Source organism: Phaseolus vulgaris, chromosome 3, assembly GCF_000499845.2.
Source record: "Phaseolus vulgaris cultivar G19833 chromosome 3, P. vulgaris v2.0, whole genome shotgun sequence".
Taxonomy (NCBI): Eukaryota; Viridiplantae; Streptophyta; class Magnoliopsida; order Fabales; family Fabaceae; genus Phaseolus; species Phaseolus vulgaris.
The window spans coordinates 42594773-42615841 of NC_023757.2; the positions used below are offsets into that span (position 1 = coordinate 42594773).

At 34.0% G+C, this 21069-nt stretch overlaps 3 protein-coding genes across 3 annotated transcripts; 2 read left to right on the forward strand and 1 right to left on the reverse strand.

The window, feature by feature from the left end:
* The first annotated feature begins 601 nt into the window (after positions 1-601).
* Positions 602-10909, forward strand: LOC137807870 (protein TORMOZ EMBRYO DEFECTIVE). Its single transcript, XM_068608705.1, has 14 exons — positions 602-1041; positions 1133-1315; positions 2702-2872; positions 2966-3180; positions 3375-3657; positions 5879-6013; positions 6186-6304; positions 7309-7465; positions 7697-7943; positions 8023-8099; positions 8652-8771; positions 9770-9900; positions 9964-10138; positions 10389-10909. The coding sequence occupies exons 1-14, from the start codon at positions 745-747 to the stop codon at positions 10728-10730; spliced, it is 2652 nt and encodes an 883-aa protein (XP_068464806.1). The 5' UTR covers positions 602-744; the 3' UTR covers positions 10731-10909.
* A 3157-nt stretch (positions 10910-14066) lies between these two features.
* On the forward strand, positions 14067-15275 carry LOC137807873 (inositol-tetrakisphosphate 1-kinase 2-like). The gene has a single exon (XM_068608708.1). It carries the CDS (start codon positions 14160-14162, stop codon positions 15111-15113), a length of 954 nt encoding a protein of 317 aa, XP_068464809.1. The 5' UTR covers positions 14067-14159; the 3' UTR covers positions 15114-15275.
* Positions 15276-16037: 762 nt separating this feature from the next.
* LOC137807874 (iron-sulfur cluster assembly protein 1-like) lies at positions 16038-18261 on the reverse strand. Its single transcript, XM_068608709.1, has 3 exons — positions 17900-18261; positions 17744-17798; positions 16038-16544 (listed from the first exon to the last, which is right to left on the reverse strand). The coding sequence occupies exons 1-3, from the start codon at positions 18180-18182 to the stop codon at positions 16385-16387; spliced, it is 498 nt and encodes a 165-aa protein (XP_068464810.1). The 5' UTR covers positions 18183-18261; the 3' UTR covers positions 16038-16384.
* Between the last annotated feature and the right edge of the window lie 2808 nt (positions 18262-21069).

The following is a 21069-nucleotide window of genomic DNA, read 5'->3' on the forward strand; positions in this document are numbered from 1 at the left end:
AAAAAAATTTGATTTTTTAGAAACTTTACACATTGGTAATACCAATAACTAAATAATATTTTGTTAATCAATTTATAAACCAATTTAGTCAACATAAAAAATATTAGATAAAGTAGCAACTTATTTTAAAAATTTGTAACTCATAAGTTATTTGAGTTAATTTTTGTAACTTATAATTTGTATTTTATGTAATTTTTTATATTATTTTTTTAATATTTTAATATTATTTTATTTATTTTTATCCATCTTAATTTTATAAAAAATAATCATTATATTTTTAAAATTTGTTAAATTATTTTAATTTTTGAATATAATTTAAATTAAAAAATAACATTATAAACCCGAAATTCTAAATTCTAAAAATTATATATAATAAAAAATAAAAGAAACAAAGTCATTATAACAAATTTTTAAATTAGGAAATAAAAAGATTTAATCTCTAAACGTAAATTGAATATATGAACTCATTTAAATAAGTAAATAATAAAAGTAAATTATTTAAAAAAATATATTGAAAAAAATACAAATTTTATTTATTTATATAATAAAACCTATCTTATTAACTAATATATCAAATATTTTATTATCTAATTACCTTTTTAAGATTTTTAATATTAGGAACGATATTTCCTTTTTTTTAAACTCTGAATGGGCAGGGGAAGCACATCAAAACGCAAAAACCCTGGACCCTGTTCCTTAAACCCTAACGAACTTTCACTGAATCACAGTGGCGGCAGTTTCTAAATGGAATCCCTCAGATTGAAAACCAACTACCGCTGCGTCCCCGCTCTGCAGCAGTTCTACACCGGTGGTCCATTCGTCGTCTCATCGGACAACTCCTTTATCGCCTGTGCCTGCGGCGAGTCAATCAAAATCGTCGACTCCGTCACCGCCGCCATCCGCTCCACCCTCGATGCCGACTCCGAGTCCGTCACCGCCATGGCACTCAGCCCCGATGACCGCCTCCTCTTCTCTTCCAGCCACAGCCGCCAAATCAGAGTCTGGGATTTGTCGACGCTCAAGTGCGTCCGCTCCTGGAAGGTAGCGTATCGTATATTCTTGTTCTCTTCGTCACTGTTTGTTTTGGTCTGATGAATAGTGTGCTGAGTTTACTAATGTGCGTTGGCTTTAGGGTCACGATGGTCCGGTTATGTGCATGACGTGTCATCCTTCTGGAGGGTTGCTCGCTACCGGTGGAGCTGATAGGAAGGTTTTAGTGTGGGACGTGGATGGTGGTTACTGCACTCATTACTTTAAAGGTCACGGTGGAGTGATTTCTTGTGTTATGTTCCACCCCGATCCCGAGAAACAACTTGTGAGTACTGTGCTTTATGCTTTTTATTTGATTGCATTCTGCTAGTTATCATTTTGGGATTCAATGTTTATAGAAATTATGTCATCGAATGTCTTCCTTAGTAGAGATGCATGAGTTGACTACTGAACCAAGTTGTTTTATTCGATTATGCTTATGGAGCCAAAAATTATATAATATTTTATAACTCATTGATTATAAGTATGATATCACAATTTACAAAAAGACGTTTTACAAAAAGTAAGTATAGCTTTTGTCTATATGATAACCAGTCTCGGTCAACTGTATCAATAAAAGCATCTTTGGTTGAACTCAAAACAACTATTGACTCTATACAATGGCCTACAATTCATAAACATCATTACTAAACTATTGTCTAATGCCGGTTGTATCATTCTTGTCTCTTTCAATACCGTCATTAAAAAAACACAACTTTTAAGTTTGATTCACCGACAAGCAACTTTGCCGATCCACAAGTTCAACATTATCATCAAGTGGACCGTGCTTCACTAATGTTCCACATTGATGCTCTTGGTTTTATAAATTATATCCTTCATCTTTTCTATACACAAAGTTGAAGGTTGGAATGCACATAAACCAAATATTCATCCCTTTTTGGACCTATTTTGTTTATCTTAAAAGGATGATTAAGGAGTATGTGCTCCACTTCCTCATACAGCCTGAGGAAGAAAATGGCTACACACTAAACTTTAAATGTAAGATTTTTGGTGTATCTGAGCCTTACTTTAAAAAGAGAAAAGAAATCAAAGGAAAAGGATTTGGATACTTTTCAAACACATATGTGAGTAATATCTTAGAAAAAATATGAAATAAAGGTTTGCATACTTTTCAGATTCGTATCTGGAAGTATCCAAGAAGTATCTATATCCGACACAGTGAATGTCTTTTGATACCTTTTTACTTTTGAAATGTTTGGGCTTCATAGGATTACACTGTGCCAGTGTACATATTCATGATAGCAAAATGCCTTGTTTACTACTGTCTGAACCAATTGATATGCTTGTACACAATTAGATTGGAATCTTTGACCACAGTCATGTGAATTACTTATTAGTTTAATAGAAGGACTGAGATTTTTCTCTTTTTTTTCAATGGAGAAGTATAAGATCACATGTTATGGTGTAAAACAACTTGATGGATTTGTGAATTGAACAGAGTGATTGTTGATGATGTTCATGGCAGGGAGTTGATTAAACTTCCATAATGGAGTTGGTACAAATACAATATGATTGTTTGCTTGTAGTCCTTTTGATGCAAATGCGATTTTGTATATCCCTACCCTGTTCCTCAATTTTAACTATTCCCAACTATTGATTTTACGTTTTCATTTCCCATATTTAACTGATCATGGTGAATTGGTGCGCTCAGCTTTTTTCTGGAAGTGATGATGGTGGTGATCATGCAACAGTAAGGGTTTGGGATGTTTCAAAAACCAAGAAAAAGAACTGTATTGCTACATTAGATAATCATTGCTCAGCAGTGACTTCTTTGGCAATATCTGAAGATGGCTGGACGCTGCTTAGTTCTGGAAGAGATAAGGTAGGCTCTACAATTCTCTGTCAAGTTTTAATTGACTATTTTAAATTAATTTAGTCCACTGAACTGACAAATTTGTTTTCTGGTTATTGGCAGGTAGTAACGTTGTGGGATCTTCACGATTATAGCAACAAGAAGACTATCATTACAAATGAGGCAGTTGAAGCTGTTTGTGTGATTGGTTCCAGCAGTCCATTTACTTCATCTCTGCATTCATACGAGCAAGATACAAAAAAACGTGGTGGTTCTCAAACATTCTATTTCATTACAGTTGGTGAACGTGGCATTGTACGCATATGGAATTCTAAAGGGTAATATATGAAGATTTTTTCGATCATCGGTGTATATATTTCTAATATTATGAAATTTTGCACTAGTTGCACCTGGGTTGGGTTTGTTTAAGCCTTTAAAAAAGTGATTTTAAGATAGTGTACTTAAATTTGTGACTTATGATGGAATCTATGCTTTACCTCTTTATTTTTTTGTTTTTTTTTCCTATTGACAGGGCAGGTTGCATCTTTGAGCAGAAGACTTCAGATGTTACAGCCAGCATAGATGAGGATGGCTCACGTAGGGGTTTCACTTCTGCTGTTATGCTTCCCTCTGATCAAGGATTGCTTTGTGTGACTGCAGATCAGCAGTTTCTATTTTACTCTCTGGAGTGCACTGAAGAGTTGTTACAATTAAATCTAACCAAAAGATTTGTTGGATATAACGAAGAAATTGTTGATATGAAGTTTTTGGGGGATGATGAAAAATTCCTAGCTCTTGCTACAAATCTTGAACAGGTATGGGGATGTGCATTTTTATCTAGAAATTAGTAAACTGTTGCGATTTAAAAAGAGTTTAACACTTTCAACCCAGTCAATTTGAACATATATGTACTGAAAAAAAAGATAAATTTTCTCGACTGCAGGATGTTGTATTTTATTTAGTTTAGTTCACAATTTATGATGTTTGTTCTTGTTTCCTTGGTTGTTGTAGTTGTAATTTGTGAGAATATAAGCAATGTTAACAAATTTGGGGATGAGATTTCATTTGTAGATATTTTTCATTTTGCAATTAATTACATCAACTTTGTAAATAAGTCCATTCTCAATTAATGAACATCACATGTTTACAGTAGGAAAGATTATAAAGAAATTGTTGGGGTGTTTGAAATCTCCATTTCCAAATTTGCTTTTCTCGTCAAACAATTTTACAGATTTTATCATTCTAAATGTTATGTAGTTGTAGCTTCTTAGTGAATCTAAAGTAAGTGATTCAGCAAATAATGGGAAAAATAAAATAGAAAACAGGAAGCAACAAAAAAAGGAAATCTTAGTCAATAGTATGTTGGCAAGACTTGCATAATCACACAAACAAACTATGCCCTATATTTTTTGAAACTATTATCAAATAGAAGAAATGAAGTATTAACACTCGATGAGCAGAGGGTTGACTCAAGGAGATCCCTTAGCACTTTTTATTTTCAACATAGTTGAGGAAGTGTTGTGTGTTATATTAATATATAGAAAAGCTTTTTGGTTGGGAGGGACAAGGTATAGATTGACCTCATATGAATAAATAACATACTGATCGAACATTTTAATTTCATAATGATGCAAAATATTAAACCTCAGTAATATAGTAACATGTCAAGTAGAAATAAACTACTAAATAAGTCCAAACAATGTCAAGAACTTCATGCAATGCATAAGTTTGTAATATGATAACATTTAAATAAAAAGGGAGAAATATCTTCAAATGTCCGTTTTCAAGATCATAACAACCATTTTTAAGTATTTGAGGAGGCACTTGCATTGCCCTCAATTGAATTTGATCCACTCCTAGACATATTTTACAAAAAAGATAATAGGAAGTATAAAAAATATATTGAAAACATGAATTTCAGTTTCAATTCAAAGCTCTATTACCACAACCTATTGCCACCCACTTTCCAAATTTAGTTTACAAGTTCACATGCATACCTTAAAATAAAAAAGATGGAGCTTCAAATCATGTAGAGAAAGTACAAGAATGAAGCTTCAAGTTGTGCCTAGAGAATAGAGTTATTTGCAAATCACAACACCAGGGAGAAGTTGCCACCTGTTGCTTGAGCAACAATGCACAAAGAGGGATGTGAGATGGGAGTTGTGGTGGGTGTCATGAGTGACAACGATATGGTTGTTGTCATCGGCATAGAGATGGGTGTCGTGATGAGAAGAGTAGCTTTGTTAATATCAACAAAGAGAAACAACACATGAATGAGTGCCACAAACAGCCTTAATTGTGGATATTCTCCTTTGTTCCATTTTCTCATGCAAAGCAACACAAAGGGTTATCATTTTAAAAACATGGCTGAGTTTGGCTGAGTTAATGAGTTTAGCATGATGTTCATTCAAAAATGACTCTACAAACAAGTTAATGCAAAATGGGGTGGAGGAGTTTTGAACAGATGCTTTTATCATGTTTATAGTAAAAAAATTGGCACTTGAACATGCCAACTCAGTCATGAACTAGTAGTTTGGCCGAGTTAATCTAAATTTAGCACAATTCAAAATTACTCTACAAACGAGTATACACTAAATGGGGCAGTGGACTCGTGAACTCTATGTTCTTATTAGTTAAAACTCGAGTTTTATAACCATGTTGAGATGGGTTGAACTTGTGTTTGGACTTAAAATTAAATGTTTTCAAGAGTGAATTGAGATGTATTGGGTTGGAGAAGAGCACCTTGGAGAGGTTTGCTAATTTCTTGAATTGCAAGGTCTTACATATAAATTCACTATAACCCGATATTCATTGTTTATTTTCTTTTTGGTGATATGTCAGTAACGCTTTTAGGTACCTCTGGTGGTATCATTATTATTATATAATATCTTTCTTTGTTGAGCAAAAAAAAACCTTCTAATGCTTGATGAATATAAACATTCAGCATTTGATTCTCTAACTTTCATTTTCTTACATGTCTTCCATTCTTTATTCTAGCAATGATCTTTAATGCACAAACCTACTGGAACTTTGCAGGTTCGGATTTATGACACCGCATCTATGTCATGTTCATATGTCTTGTCTGGTCACACTGAAACTGTTCTATGCCTTGACACCTGTGTATCAACTTCAGGGAGAACATTGATTGTAACTGGAAGTAAAGACAACAATGTAAGTTTTCTCCCCTTTGATCTCTCAAGATTGTTGAAAAGGCTTTAAATTTTATTTTATGGGAAGAAGTGCTTGAGGTGCTTCAGTAAGTGTTAACAAGTACCCTATTGACTTCATAGTATGCTTGTAGTTATGTATTGGGATTAGTAATTAAAAACTGTTAGTCAAACAGGTTAGGTTGTGGGAGTCAGAAAGTGCGAACTGCATTGGAGTTGGTATTGGTCATATGGGAGCTGTTGGAGCCATTGCCTTTTCCAAAAGAAAACGAGATTTCTTTGTTAGTGGCAGTAGGTGAGTATTGATGCATTTATTCCTATTTTGATTCTCAATAGCAAGAACTTGTCTATGCTTTTATCCCCTGTAAGTTCCTGCATTTTGGTTTCCTTTTATATGGGTTTTCTTATGTTCAATCTCTTAATTGCAAAATTAGTTAACATTCAATGAAATGAACATTAAAGTTGGTAACCAGAGAAAAAAGACCATGCACTGACAGTGTAAAACAATTTTACACTAACATCCAATCTCAAATTACCATGTATGATAAGTTTGTTGGCTTTTTCTATAACTTCCTTAGTAGTTACACCAACAGTGATACACAACTGTCGATGGTGCGAAACTGTTTTACATTGTCAATGCAATGCAGAACCGTTAAACTCAACATGAAATATGATACGCCAAGGTTTTTTTGTAACTATTCTTAAGTGATAATGTTATAAGGGAGAAAGACGATAATAAGTAACTTTATGTGTTTTGGAATTCTCATAATAACATTTTATCAATGACATTATTAGATGTATTGACTTCAAGTAGTTATAAAGCAACATTTAAACCTTTTGCTGTTTTCCACCTTCCTATTCTGCAACAGTGATGATTTAGTTTTACTAGTTAAAATTTTGTGGTTGACCTTCTGTGTGGTGTTTCCCTTTCTTTTAAAGATAGTAGAAGTCGAAACGCAAACAAACTTCCTATTGCAAACAAACAGTATAATTTCATTCACCTTGTTTTAGCATTGAAATCAATATCAGAAAATTTGTGCTGAATTTAATCTCCTGTTCCTTCCCTTTTTGAGTTCACTGAATCCTGCAACACAATTTCATTTAGTCTGTTATCTAGATATTTTGCTGCTCATAGATTATTTTACCCAGACATTACAATGTGGCCTTCCTTTGTATTCGACTATATGAACTGAATAAAGTAATATGTTATTGAGTGTACTTTTGAATTCATTGGTTCTAATCCTGCAAGCCTTTATATGGTACTATTTTGTTATTTATTCCCTTTCATTGTTTTTTCAGTGATCACACTCTTAAGGTATGGAGTATGGATGGCCTCTCAGACAATATGACATTGCCAATTAATTTAAAAGCAAAAGCTGTTGTTGCAGCTCATGATAAAGATATCAATTCTGTAGCAGTTGCTCCAAATGATACTTTAGTATGTAGTGGTTCTCAGGTTGGTAATTATATCTGACTTTCAGCTTACTTTAGGCCTTTATATCATGTATTCTAATTATTTGCAGAAAAAAGTACTGCCACTTTAGTTGTGCATGTCTTCTTTTATTCTAGTAAAGTATCACCAGCTACTTACACCGGCTTCTTTCCTTTCCTTTTACATTTTTGAGTATTATAGTGTTTCTATCATAGTTATCGATGTCTTTATGTTCTACTTATGTATCCCTTTCAGGATCGTACAGCTTGTGTTTGGAGACTTCCAGATCTAGTATCTGTTGTTGTGTTTAAAGGGCATAAAAGGGGAATTTGGTCAGTAGAATTTTCTCCTGTCGATCAGTGTGTTGTAACAGCATCTGGTGACAAGACAATAAGGATATGGGCTATAGCTGATGGCTCCTGTTTGAAGACATTTGAAGGACACACTTCAAGTGTGTTAAGAGCATTGTTTGTTACCCGTGGAACACAAATTGTTTCCTGTGGTATGAGGCTATCCTTTGCTGATTTTCCTTGTAACATTTTGATTTCCTGCCAGTGTGATAAGCTTAATTAATTTTTCAGGTGCTGATGGATTAGTAAAGCTTTGGACTGTAAAAACCAATGAATGTGTTGCTACTTATGATCATCATGAAGATAAGGTGCCACAATATTTCTTTTCATCTAATATCATATTTTCTGTTTATGGGTGTATATACCTGAAAATATGCTTCAAATTTGTTACATGCATAATATTTTCCGAAGGTGAGCTCTTGAATTATTAATTAGAAGCTGTATATTGATCTGTTTAGTTTATCAATGCTGCCAAATTGTATGCAGCGTTGAACATTCAAATTATGCTTTCCTTGGTCACCCATTATTTTGAATTTTAGAGAGAATGTGATTTTTTTAATTGATTTTTTTGAAGGGTGTGTAGGTTATATTTTAGCAATGTTCACAATAAGCTTAGAAAAAAAGGTCATCCTATGATACACAACTGTTTTTGAACTTTTTTTCTTCTTTAGAAGATACTTTTTAGGTACCAAGAAAAGAACTAAAACAGGTTTTTTTTAATCTCTAATTATTATAAATTGTTTGAAAACATATCTTTTCATTGAAAAAAAAACTTTTTGGAAAACTGAAAAACAGGTGTTAAATTCACAAAATTCAGGTTTCGTAGACCTTTCCTTTTGCTGACAAAATTTGACATGCAGGTCTGGGCCTTGGCTGTAGGCAAGAAAACAGAAATACTTGCAACTGGTGGTGGTGATGCTGTTGTCAATTTATGGTTTGATTCCACTGCAGCTGACAAAGAAGATGCTTTCCGTAAAGAGGTGAGTTCAACCAATCATTCAATATTTGATGTCCTGATATCCTGAAAGTTAAATCAAAGGTTACGTTTCATGGTGATTCATGATATAATTATTGTGAAGACTTGATATTTCCTATTACATATCGTATCAATTTTATGTTGCTCTTTCTATGAATTTAATGCAACAATGAAGGACCAAGAGCAGTCACAATGTTGGAAATCGTCTGAATGGTATTTCTATCAGTAAAAGTCATTAACATCCGTTGTTTAATTGTCAGGGATTTGTGCATTTTGCTCATGTTTTTTCTAATGCAACTGTCTTGCAAGACACTTAATATTAGGATTTTATGATGTCTTTACCTCAATTATATCCTGAATTAGATTATCAAAGCTGTTTGTTTGTACTTTTTATGTTGCAAGTTTGAAATCATAGTTCACTTTTGTAACAAAGTGGTAAGTAAAGGGTGACCTATTTGGCTGATTGTTTTTCTGAATATTGCGGTTTAGTTAATGGTTATTAATTCACAATAACTTTGTTTTCATAGTTTATTTTATAGTTTCATAACTGGCATAAAATAACCTATATTTTTTATCTAAATATTTTTTTTGGAAACATGCTTTTTTTTCAAAGCTATAAAAAGCTGAATAAAATGGCTTCGTTATAATAAGCCAAACCAAACAAATGCAAAATCAGTTGCAATGGTAAACAACTCTTTATTCGGGCTTTTTTTTAATTCAATATCATAAATTCACTCACAAACTGACAAAGTTGTCCACTTCGTTTTACTTCATCATGGAGTAGTTTCAGCTCAAGGATATTTATTTTAATGACATGGAGAAGAGTGGATTCAAGAAAAGTTGTCTAAAAAGATCTTTTTCTTAAGTTCAAATGGTTGATATTGTGGTAGATTGTCCAGATATATAATTACCTGCTCTGTTTTTTTTTAGGTTTTTTATATATTCTTTCATCACAAGTGCCCTGTGTTTTAGAAAGCATTGTAATGTCTAATTATAATGCAGGAGGAAGGAGTTCTGAAAGGTCAAGAGCTTGAGAATGCTGTCTCAGATGCTGACTATACTAAAGCAATCCAAATTGCATTTGAGCTGCGCAGGCCACATAGGCTTTTTGAGTTATTTTCCGAACTTTGCAGGTTAGCAACAATTATTTGGTTGGCTGAATCTTTTAGGCATACACTTGACTGATATTTCTGCAGGAAGAGAGCGGCTGAAGATCATATTGACAGAGCACTTAAGGGCTTGGGTGATGAAGAGCTTTGCATATTATTTAACTATGTTCGAGAATGGAATACAAAACCAAAACTCTGTTATGTTTCACAGTTTATACTTTTCAGAGTTTTCAGCATCTTTCCTCCAACTGATATTGTTAAGGTGCGTTTTTTTAACCCTTCTTCGTTTGAAGTGGCGTTAAGCAACTAATCATGCATTTCTTTCATATTATGATGGTTAAATAACTGAAATGCTTGGCCTGATTTTTGAATATGGTTTTTTACTTTTATAAACCCTTACATTTACTTGTTTTGACATTGTACTATTTTTTAAAATATTTTTGCAAGGATTTTAGCCTAAGTGTACTTCTTATAACCCATGTCTAATAAATATTTTTTATGGGTTATTTCAGATTAAAGGGATTGGTGAATTTCTTGAAGGTCTTATCCCTTATAGTCAGAGGCACTTTGGCAGGATAGACAGACTTGTTAGAAGTACTTTTTTGTTAGATTTCATTTTATCAGGGATGTCGGTTATTGAACCAGAAGCTCAACCGACAGAATCAAAGACCGAGTTGCTGTTGCAGTCCGATATTCACATTCCAGACACAGAAAATGGCATCGAGGAGAGAGATCACACTCCTGAAATTACCGCTTCAAAGAAAAGGAAATCAAACAAATCAAGACATGGCTCACATAAGAAAGTTAAGAATGTAGCTTTCAACAAGGTCGAGTCTATACAACTACAGGCATAGGATTGGTGCTTTGGTCATTGTCTCATGTATACATAATGTTAATTGATCGATGGAGGAGCAGTTTTTGATTCATCCAAATTTTGAAATCTTACAGTCATTTGATTATATGTAAGCGTAGCTGCTGTAATTGTATCACTATTGGTTCTTCGAGTTGATTAGTTTTCCGTTTTTGCTCTCAACACTATATTCGGAATATTTCTTCTGCTGTCTAACGAAAGTTACTGTTGTTGAGAGACTGCTGAGGCACTGTCAACTGTTGCATGAAAAAAAGTAATTTGAAGCAATTGCACCAAATTTGACCCACAATTCTTATGATGTTCAGTTCCTTGTTACTTGCCTTAAATTAAAAAAATACAAGAGAAAAGCCAACATTTAGAAGGAGTACTACTGATTTCCTTTATGTTCTGAATGAGTTTTATGTATACCTGATTTATTTATTAGCCGTATGGCGGTCAAGAACTGTCGTATTCCATGTATTTTATGTACTTTTGTGCCTTTGAAGCAGTATCTTGTTTCTAGTGCTAGGCAAAGATTGTCATTGTCGTGATCCGTGTCCTGTTTCATCGCATTGTAGTGAAATTAGATGGATTAAACACGAGGGAAATTCAGATAAAGAATTTGTAAACATTGTATGCAGATTAAAGTTTTTATCTCTTATGGTAGCCAGAATAAAACAGGAAAACTATTTATTAAGACTTTCCTGTGGGTTAACATATAAAAAGTTTTTAAATCTGGTAAATGCGAAAGGTCGAAAGCCTTTTTAGGTCCATTTAAGGATTACAATTACTATTGGATAAACTTTTAGTGGTTGAAAAGCACTGATATTTAAATTTAACGTTTTCTTTTTATATGTTAATCCACATGAAAGTCTTAATAATTTGAATCCCCACTTAATTAGTTTAATTTTGATATGCTTTTACTGTGTCTAGTCACTTTTGACTTCTTCGTGGGGGCATTATTGTCCACCGTGCCGTTTCAGTTAACAATTTATATAATTAAATTATTTAAGTTAACACTTTAACTATATAAGAATTTTGAAGATTTTTAAACTAACTATTTTATGTTGAGCTGTCAGAATTTTAGAATTCTGATAAATTGTAATTTTTAGCAGTTTTAATAAGTTACCTTTAACATTAAAGAGTTACTTTTTTTAGTTCAGGAGACAATTAAAAATTTAAAACAGTTTAAGAATCAACTTAAATCTTCCCAAATAACTTTTATCAATATCATGTATTTGTGTTTAAGTTTTTATTTTTCAGTGTCGTAAGTCGGGATGTTCAAAATTGAAACGATTTAGAAAAATATGAAAATTAATTAAAATAATTTCTTTTCAGATATGATTTTTTTTCTTACACGGATTGAAAATTAAAAATCAAGCTTGAAAGTTATTTATGATTCAAATGTATTTCATTTAAAATACATCGTAAAACAAAACAATGGTAAATCTATATTGTAATTTTAATTATAAAATTAGGTAATTTGTTGATGAATGAGAAAAAGTTAGTATTATCTATACCTATATATAAAGGGGATTCCCTTCTTAACTGCTCTTAATTTTTTTCCTATTTTATTATTATATTAATATTTAATTTTATTATTGTATTATGGTCATTGTGTCATTTCTTATTCCCCTCTTCTTAATTTTTTCCCATTTTATCCTTATATTAATATTTAATTTTATTATTGTATTATGATCATTGTGCCCTTTCTTATTTTTTCTACAATATTTGGTATACGTACTGGGACGATTTTGAATTGAAATAGAGGTGGAAAAGCGGTTATGAATCGAAAGAGATGTGGAGGAACATTTATGAATTGGAAGAAAGGTGGAGGAATGATTATGAATTGAAAAAAAGGTGGAGGAGTGGTTATGAATGGGAAGAGATAATTTATTTTGAAAATTAATTGCATAATGAGAGAGTGTCGGTTGTATGAGAGAGAAATAAATTTAATAAAATATTTGAAATAAATGGAGCAACCGTGTGAATTGAAAGAGATAATTTATTTTGAAAATTAATTGCATAATGAGAGAGTGTCTTTGTATGAGAGAGAAATAAATTTAATAAAATATTTGAAATAAATGGAACAACCGTTTGAATTGAAAGAGATAATTTATTTTGAAAATTAATTGCATAACGAGAGAGAATGTCTGTTTTATGAAAGAGAAATAAATATTAGGAGTGAGTAGTGGCCAAACGGTGAACAATTTGATTATTACTTTGCGGTTACCACTTTCTTCAATAGTTTTCACCGTTACCATTTACATCCATTTTCTTACGAATGAGTAGTTTTCACCAGTTACATCCACTCCTTCATAAAGAGTAATTGGTAATTGAGCGGTTACCACTTTCTTCCACTTCCTTATAAGGAGTAGTTTTCACCCGCTGCATCCAAAAGAAAAAAAAATGCTCATAAATTTTGACACATTTTGAACCCTCTTCCTTCACGCTCCATGTTCTTCTCCTACTCTCACCCATCTTAGTCCCTCTTCAATCACCATTGTACAACAACAACCACCATTGCTTGCTCATTCTCACACTTTCCAAAGCGTTCGAAACAGAGACGTGCTCATTGTTATAGGATTTGAACATTTTTGTTTCTATTGCTTTCTTAATTTTTTTTATATTTTTGTATGAATCCTAAGTCCAACTTTGCGGACAAAGTTTTTATGTCTACTGGTGCTTTGATCTATTAGATATTACATAAGTTGGAAGTTTGGTAATTTGTATTTAGTTTATTATTTTATTTTTTTCAACTTCTTTGCCATGGAAGATGTGGATTCAATTGATATGGTGATAGATTCTACAACTTCCAACATACAACCATTTGCATTATGTTTTGATATTGTTTGCTGGTCCATTTTTTTTAAACCTTAATTTTAATCTTGATAACCTTACAAAGTTTAAGATTACATCCAAACTAAATCAAAATTTAATATTAAAAAACAATAAAATGAAAATATAAAAAAATTAACATAAAATCTTAATAAAACTATTATCAATGATGCATTTAGATAATTTACATATATTCTCATATAATTTAATATTTATTAAAATTATATAAATATATAAATAGTAAAAATGAAAAATGCGGATACACATACGAGTGCCCGTGTTCCCGCTAGTAAATATAATAATAATTATAAAAAAGCTACAACATATTTATTTAACAATTTATCATAATAAAATACTTTAATGTTTTTTGTAGAAATATTTTACATCTTTTAATAATAAAAATTATAAAGATCAATTAAAATAATATGAAATCGTAAAATATTGGGTTGTTTTTAGTTCAAAATTCATATTAAATTTAAATTGAGCAAAAGTAAATTATGGTTGTTTTTGGTTTGAGTGTTTAAAGAAACAAACCCTGTTGGTTCACAGCTCCTTCATCATTTGCATTGTTATTCGACTCTCACAGAAACCAGACATGTCTGAGTTTGAATCGGAAATTGCAGAGGGTGAGAGGTACCGAGTGGGCTATGCTCTCCAACCCAAGAAAGTGAAAAGTTTCCTTCAACCCTCCCTCCTCGATTACGCCAAACAACACGCCATCGATCTCGTCCAAATCGACCCCTCTATACCCTTAGAACAACAAGGACCCTTCCACTGCATCATCCACAAACTCCACACTCCACAATGGAACAATCACCTCCAACAATTCTCAGCCACACATCCAAACACCGCAGTCATTGATCCCCCCGACTTGGTGAGTCGCCTCCACAACCGGGTTTCAATGCTCGAGGCAGTCACACACCTGCAAATTTCCATCGAAAATGCCACCATTGGGGTTCCCAACCAAGTGGTCGTAAACGAACCCAAAGCCCCCGATTTCGACAAAATCGAAGAATCGGGTCTGCGATTCCCCGTGATCGCGAAACCGTTGGCGGCTGACGGCGGCGATGGCTCTCACGAACTGTGTCTGGTCTTCGACCGCGACGGACTCAACTCCTTGAGCGCTCCCACGGTGCTACAAGAGTTCGTGAATCACGGTGGGGTCGTGTTCAAGATTTACGTTGCTGGGCGGCGCGTGAAATGCGTGAAGCGCAAGTCTTTGGGTGATATATCGGAGGAGAGGCTGAGAACGTTGAAGGGGGAGGTGCTGCCGTTTTCTCGTGTATCGAACTTGGGCGTCGAAGACGAGGGTGGCGCCGTGGAGAAAACTGAAATGCCGGCGCAGTGTCTGGTGGATGAGTTGGCGAAGGCGTTGAGGGAGGCCTTGGGACTTAACCTTTTTAACGTTGATGTGATCAGAGATAGTAAGGAACCCACAAGGTATCTTGTCATTGATATCAATTACTTTCCCGGCTATGCAAAATGGCCCTCTTATGAGCCCTTTATCACTGGTTTTTTGTTGGATGTTGTTCGCACCAAGGCTAATTGACTCAGTTACAAGCCTCATCAGCATGATCAATAATGTTGTAATCTTATAACACTACTCTGTGTAATTACTTTTCTTGTGCTGTTTTTCACTCCTTCCTCTTTTGTATTCCGTTTTCAAGATTTTAATTAATAAAAATAAATATAAACAAAATTTTAAATTCCACTTTCATGTTGCACCTGTTATATTTGACTGGGGATATTGCTCATTGCAAGTTCCACTACTCATCAACTGCACTGTACAGTGTGCCCTTGGAAACCTGGTTTGGTACCATGATGTTAAAGGCATGGCATTGGTTTTTCCTTGGATAATTGGTATGAATCCTTCACTTTGCTTTGGACTCAACCACTCGTTCACATATTTCTAAGACAATCTCTCAATTCATTTTTAAAATACTATTTGACAACTAATACACTAGTCCATGAAATTGCAGATATCTCGTTCTTAAATTTTTTTTAAATACTATTTGACAACTAATACACTAGTCCATGAAATTGCAGATATCTCGTTTTTATTTTAAGAGCGATAAATGTCAGTCTCATTAATCCTTAGGCATCGGTTTTTAGGGTCAAGGGTTTTTCCTCTCCAAAAGCTATGCATTCTCTATCAAAACATTAGGGGTTTATGAATGAAACAAATGTAGATTATGAAGAAATGAAATTTGTCTAGGGTCAATGGTGCTCGCCTTATAGGCCTTGTCTTTATTGATATACCATCAACTCGGAGTTGCTTCAGAATCTGATTCTATAGGTACTTTGTGATGCTTTATTCTGCTACAGATTAACAATCACCACAAATTGTCATTAGTCTACAATAAAAAAAAAAAAAGGTTCTACCATGCATCGAAGAACAATTTCACATGGATGTGGCTGCTATGATTAGCACGCCCCTACCCTTGAGCAATACGTATTCTTGATAGTTACCCTATTAAGTCAAGGACACATCATACATTAATTTTAACAGTCTAATTACAGATTCACCAAAAATAGTACACAACATGAGACTCCAGTAACTAGATTTGTGAAGATATCACGCTATTTGCTTAATTGTAAATAGGAACTCCCAAAAATTCCGATATGTTTTATTGTAAGCCTACACAGTTATTAATGGACTACTACTCAATACATACTGAGCAGATAACAGATCATAACCGGGGTCTCAAATATTTACTTCACATAATGTGAATACTCTCTAGCTGAATAACTCCCAACAAAAAGTCTCAAGTGAGGTTGTATTCTTCGTTGTCTTCATCATCATTGTATACACGAAAGAAGTCATGCAGTGGCTGGCATCTCTTCTGTTGCTGCCTTTCCGCTAGCAGTTGCCATGGCACGCTTAGCTTCATAGTCCTTAACTGCCGCTTTAATGGCATCTTCAGCAAGCATGCTGCAGTGGAGCTTAACTGGTGGAAGTGAAAGATGCTTTGCAATCTCACTGCAGAACATCGATTATTTCAGTTCAAGTTTTCTCATAACAGGATGCATAATTACAATATATGTATCTAATACAACATGCATGATATGATTATTCAAAAAATATATACTATACTATATGCTTTAGCCAAGAGTTTAAGAGATTCTCCAAGTTAAAGCATTCAGTAATAGTGTGTTATCTTATATTGGATCTAGAGTCCCATATCTATAATTCATTATTTCTTTTAAGGTTGGAATTAAGTTTCTTCGATTAAGTGTCTATAATTTTCTTCTTTGATTGATTGATTTTTTTTAACATGTTGAATTAAGCACGCCTACAAATAGTAATTCTTAAAGGGTCCTGATAATTGTCCAGATTCAGTCTTTAAAGGATGCTAATAACAGTCTAGATTCAGTCTTTAATTAAGATCTAAAAAGAGAATAAGGGTTTGTTTGATCATAAAAGGAATTCTGGGGGTTGATCTACGGACTTCCGCAAGACTGTCTTCTCTAAGGACTTTGCCTTTTCTTGTGGTCATTAAGAAGGACTTTGCCTTGTGGTCATTAAGAAGGATTTTGCCTTTACTTGTGGTCATTAATAAGGACTTTGCCTTATACGTAAGATACATCAATACGTATACAAATTCATAAAACATAATAAATAGAGAATTGCAGTTCTGCAAATCCAAATCATGTACGTACTTCTTAAATATTACCAAACAAAATAAAAATTATAAATCATTTTCATAAAGGACTCCTTATAATCTACTGATAAGAATAATATTAATCTCATTTCATTCTAGAAATAGTCCCTAACGAGGACAAAAATTATTTTTTTATTCATCAAGGAACAGAGCTTCTAGGTCTCTATATAGTATTGGATTTTCACAACTTTTTGAAGTTAGATACTTCACATACATATAAATATACCGGTGAAGTACCCATGACTATCGGTATTAAATACGTATCAAATGTGAATATGTGAAATAAATTAAGTTTATTGGTTCTTCATAAACTATCCGGCAAGACTAAACTCCTATAGCCAGTACATAACAAAGAACAAGCACACAATAAAGAACAACATATTTTCTATCACTAAACATTCACTCCATAAAGATTCTTCTTTCATTCCAAAGGTAAGTTGTTCTATTGCCTTACACAGAAAATTAGCACAGGGCTGATATCTTACGCAAAACTGCAGATAATGTTATGTATACTTACGTATTTTTTATGGACAGAACTTCCTCCATTTGCTTTCCCTTCACCCACTCAGTAGCTGAAAATAAGATAGATACATCAGAAACGTGGTAAATGAGGATGGGACAGAATAGAATGAATTGAATCAGAAAACAGAGCAATATTTGTGTTTGTGATTACCGACGGAGGAAGAAGCAATAGCAGAGCCACACCCAAAAGTCTTGAATCGAGCATCGACAATTTTTCCGGTTTTGTCGTCGACCTTAATCTGGAGCTTCATGACATCGCCGCACGCCGGTGCCCCCACCAAACCCGTCCCCACGCTCGGGTCGTTCTTGTCGAACGATCCAACATTGCGGGGATTGTCGTAATGATCCACGACCCTCTCGTGGTACAACCGCGCCGGAACCCTAACGCCTAACGACGTCGTTCCCAAAACCCTATTTGCGCTTATTCTCAGCATCTTGATTTTCAACTTCCACCCGACGCAGAGAGACCCAGGCCAAGAAGATTGGAAAGTAATAATAATAATTCGCTTTTTTATTTTATTGTTAAGCACGAGGGATATAAATTAATTAAGGCAGTTTCTTCCTCCACCCCCACAATTTTATAAATCCGGAAATTGACCTTTACTTTTTATTTTGAAATCGGGATCTAAGAGTGTGTTATGGATTCATCGATCCGAAAGTGAATCATGTTGTTTTTTAGATGAGGTGATGTTCCGAAAGCAAAGTTTGCATAAATTGTTAATTTTTGGATTGCTGAATCTGGAAGCCTAATTTCTATTACGGATCCAGAATTATTTTTTTCAATTATGAATTTCTGAATCCGGAATGCATATTTGAATTACGGATTGACAAATCTAGAATGTTTTTTCAGTTATGAATTTTCTGCATTTTTTTAATTTTAGATTAATACTGTCATTCATGTACTACCGGAAGCACCAGGAGGTTACCGGTAGGGATGGAAAAGCGGGGCGGGTCGTGCGGGCCGGCCCGCGGCCCGCAGGTAAAAAACGCGGGGCGGGATGACCTTTTCAACCCGCTAACCCGCATTAGCCCGCAACTCGCGCGAGCCAGTTGCGGGGCGGGCTAATGCCCGCAAACCTGCAAGAAAAAAATATTGACACTTAGTAGCAGCAGGGCAACCTAAACTGGATCATGCCAATTAAATCAATTTCAAACACGATAAAGGAGCAAGACACCAGTTAGAGAAGGAGAAGTAAGCAGAGTGTATTTTAGAAGTTACCCATGACCAAACCATCAATTGAGCCAAAAGTTATCTTATTTTTATTGTATTATTTTTATGAAAAATTAATTAATTAATTGTCATTGTTTTAATATATGCAGATGACGGGGAAGATTATAATTATGAAAAAATGGATGAAGGTTCTACTAAGGTGGCATCCAATGTTATTGAAATGGAAGAATGTCAATAATGTTTATGTTTAATGTTTTTGAATTAATGTTTATGTTTAATGTTTTGGAATTAGGTATTTATAATGTTTTGGAAGTGGAAGAATAGTGATATTTGATATTTATCTTAATGTTTTGATGTTTGACTATATTTGAAAAGGAAGGAAAAAAATTAGGTTTGATAATAACAAATATATAGGTTTAATTTGACAATTTTTTAATAACAAAATGTAAAAAAATAAATATTTAATTTTAAAAAAAAAGAACGCGGGCTGGCCCGCAAACCTGCGGGCCAGCTCTTATGCGGGGCGGGTTGGGAATTCTAGCCCGCAATAACTTTGCGGGGCGGGCCAACCCGTCCCGCATTTTTGCGGGCCAAGCGCGGGGCGGGCCAATGCGGGGCGGGCTGGCCCGCTTTGCCATCCCTAGTTACCGGAAGCTCCAATCAAAAAATTTACCAGATTTCATAATTCAAAATGCAAAAAAAAATAAATGTATAGTTTTATATGGGGACAGTTTTATCTTTGCGCAACATTATGGGGATGCAGGAAGAAAAATGTAAGGATGCAGGAAGAAACTACCATTAATTAAAAGCAAAATTGTGGATATGGACTTGTAAGCCTGTTTGGCAGGACATTTACTATCTGCACCCATGATTTCTTTTTACATCTTCAATTTAATATATATATATATATATATATATATATATATATATAAATAAATAAATAAATAATTGCTATTTTGAACATCAAAGGTTTTGTGAAACTTTAAGCGAAGTAGCTTATTTGGTAAGTATTGTATGTATTTTATTTTCAACATTTTTTAATGGCAAGTGAGTTTGTAGCTAATTTTTTGCGTTATTTCTGTATTGTGTTGTTTTAAAATGAGAAATTTGAAATTAAAAACTATATTTTTGGACGATACAAATTAATTGCTGTAGTATGGATCATACAATTTGTAAACAAATACTGAAAATATTTTTTTTTTAATTACATAATGGAATACAAATTTTACTGTTCGGATTGTGCAATTTTAAAGGTAAAATTTGTATTCTAGATAATCCAAAATGACAAATTTGTTTAGCAAAAGGTTTATGTATTGACATAAATGATTACATGTTTGGAAGTTGTTATAATAATTATGTTTGACACTAGGGTCCCGTTTGGATCCAGGGGTGGTACTGTTGTCGACGACGGAAGTCACAACACCACCCCGTTTGGATCCATGCATTATTGCGGGTGAGGGTGGAAGGAAAGTGAAAGTTGAGTGAATTCTGCTTCTCCTCAAAGATGAAGAGAAAGTTGCACTATAGAGTGGGAGTGCCAAGTCATCCACACGAACTTACAATGTTGCCCTTGCTTTTGTGTTGGAATCAAGAAGAACAGTGGCCCTACATGCATGCCCCATGAAACCATGAGATTCCTGACTTGGCTCAGGAATCGTTTGACCGTGTGTGAAACTGTGAAAAGTGAGTGAATGCAGTGGGTGAGGTAGGTGAGTGTGGAATGAAGCTGGCTATATAACACGAAGCATGAAGGTGGTTCCTCCATTCACAGAAAAGCAAAGAAAGCGAGCCATCAGAGAGTGTAGTGTAGTGTGGTTGGAGAGATTCGTAAGCCATCATAGTTTGTGTTAGGGGCTGAGTTACGTATAGCTTTCTTCATCTCACGTCCTGGGTTCATCTCTGTGATTCATCTGGGTTCATCTGTGGGTTTGTCTGAGGTGAGAGCGTGTCTTCGAATGGTGCATAATCGATTATGGCTGAATTAGAACTGGTCAGATAATCGATTATGGTGAAGATAATCGATTAAGCAAAGTTAGTAATTGATTATCTGTAAAAATTTCAAGCCATAATCGATTATCTGAAGTGTGGAAAAAGGGTCATAATCGATTATTTATTGCCATAATCGATTAAGCTTGATTTTTGCCTACTAA

Excerpts from the sequence above, each read along its gene's own strand:
- LOC137807873 (XM_068608708.1), top strand. The coding sequence starts at position 14,160 with ATGTCTGAGTTTGAATCGGAAATTGCAGAGGGTGAGAGGTACCGAGTG.
- LOC137807874 (XM_068608709.1), bottom strand. The coding sequence starts at position 18,182 with ATGCTGAGAATAAGCGCAAATAGGGTTTTGGGAACGACGTCGTTAGGC. Across the intron at positions 17,799-17,899 it reads TATTGCTTCTTCCTCCGTCG|CTACTGAGTGGGTGAAGGGA; the intron begins GTAATCACAAAC and ends TCTTATTTTCAG. Across the intron at positions 16,545-17,743 it reads GTTCTGTCCATAAAAAATAC|TGAGATTGCAAAGCATCTTT; the intron begins GTAAGTATACAT and ends GATGTTCTGCAG.
- LOC137807870 (XM_068608705.1), top strand. The coding sequence starts at position 745 with ATGGAATCCCTCAGATTGAAAACCAACTACCGCTGCGTCCCCGCTCTG. Across the intron at positions 1,042-1,132 it reads AGTGCGTCCGCTCCTGGAAG|GGTCACGATGGTCCGGTTAT; the intron begins GTAGCGTATCGT and ends CGTTGGCTTTAG. Across the intron at positions 3,658-5,878 it reads TTGCTACAAATCTTGAACAG|GTTCGGATTTATGACACCGC; the intron begins GTATGGGGATGT and ends GGAACTTTGCAG.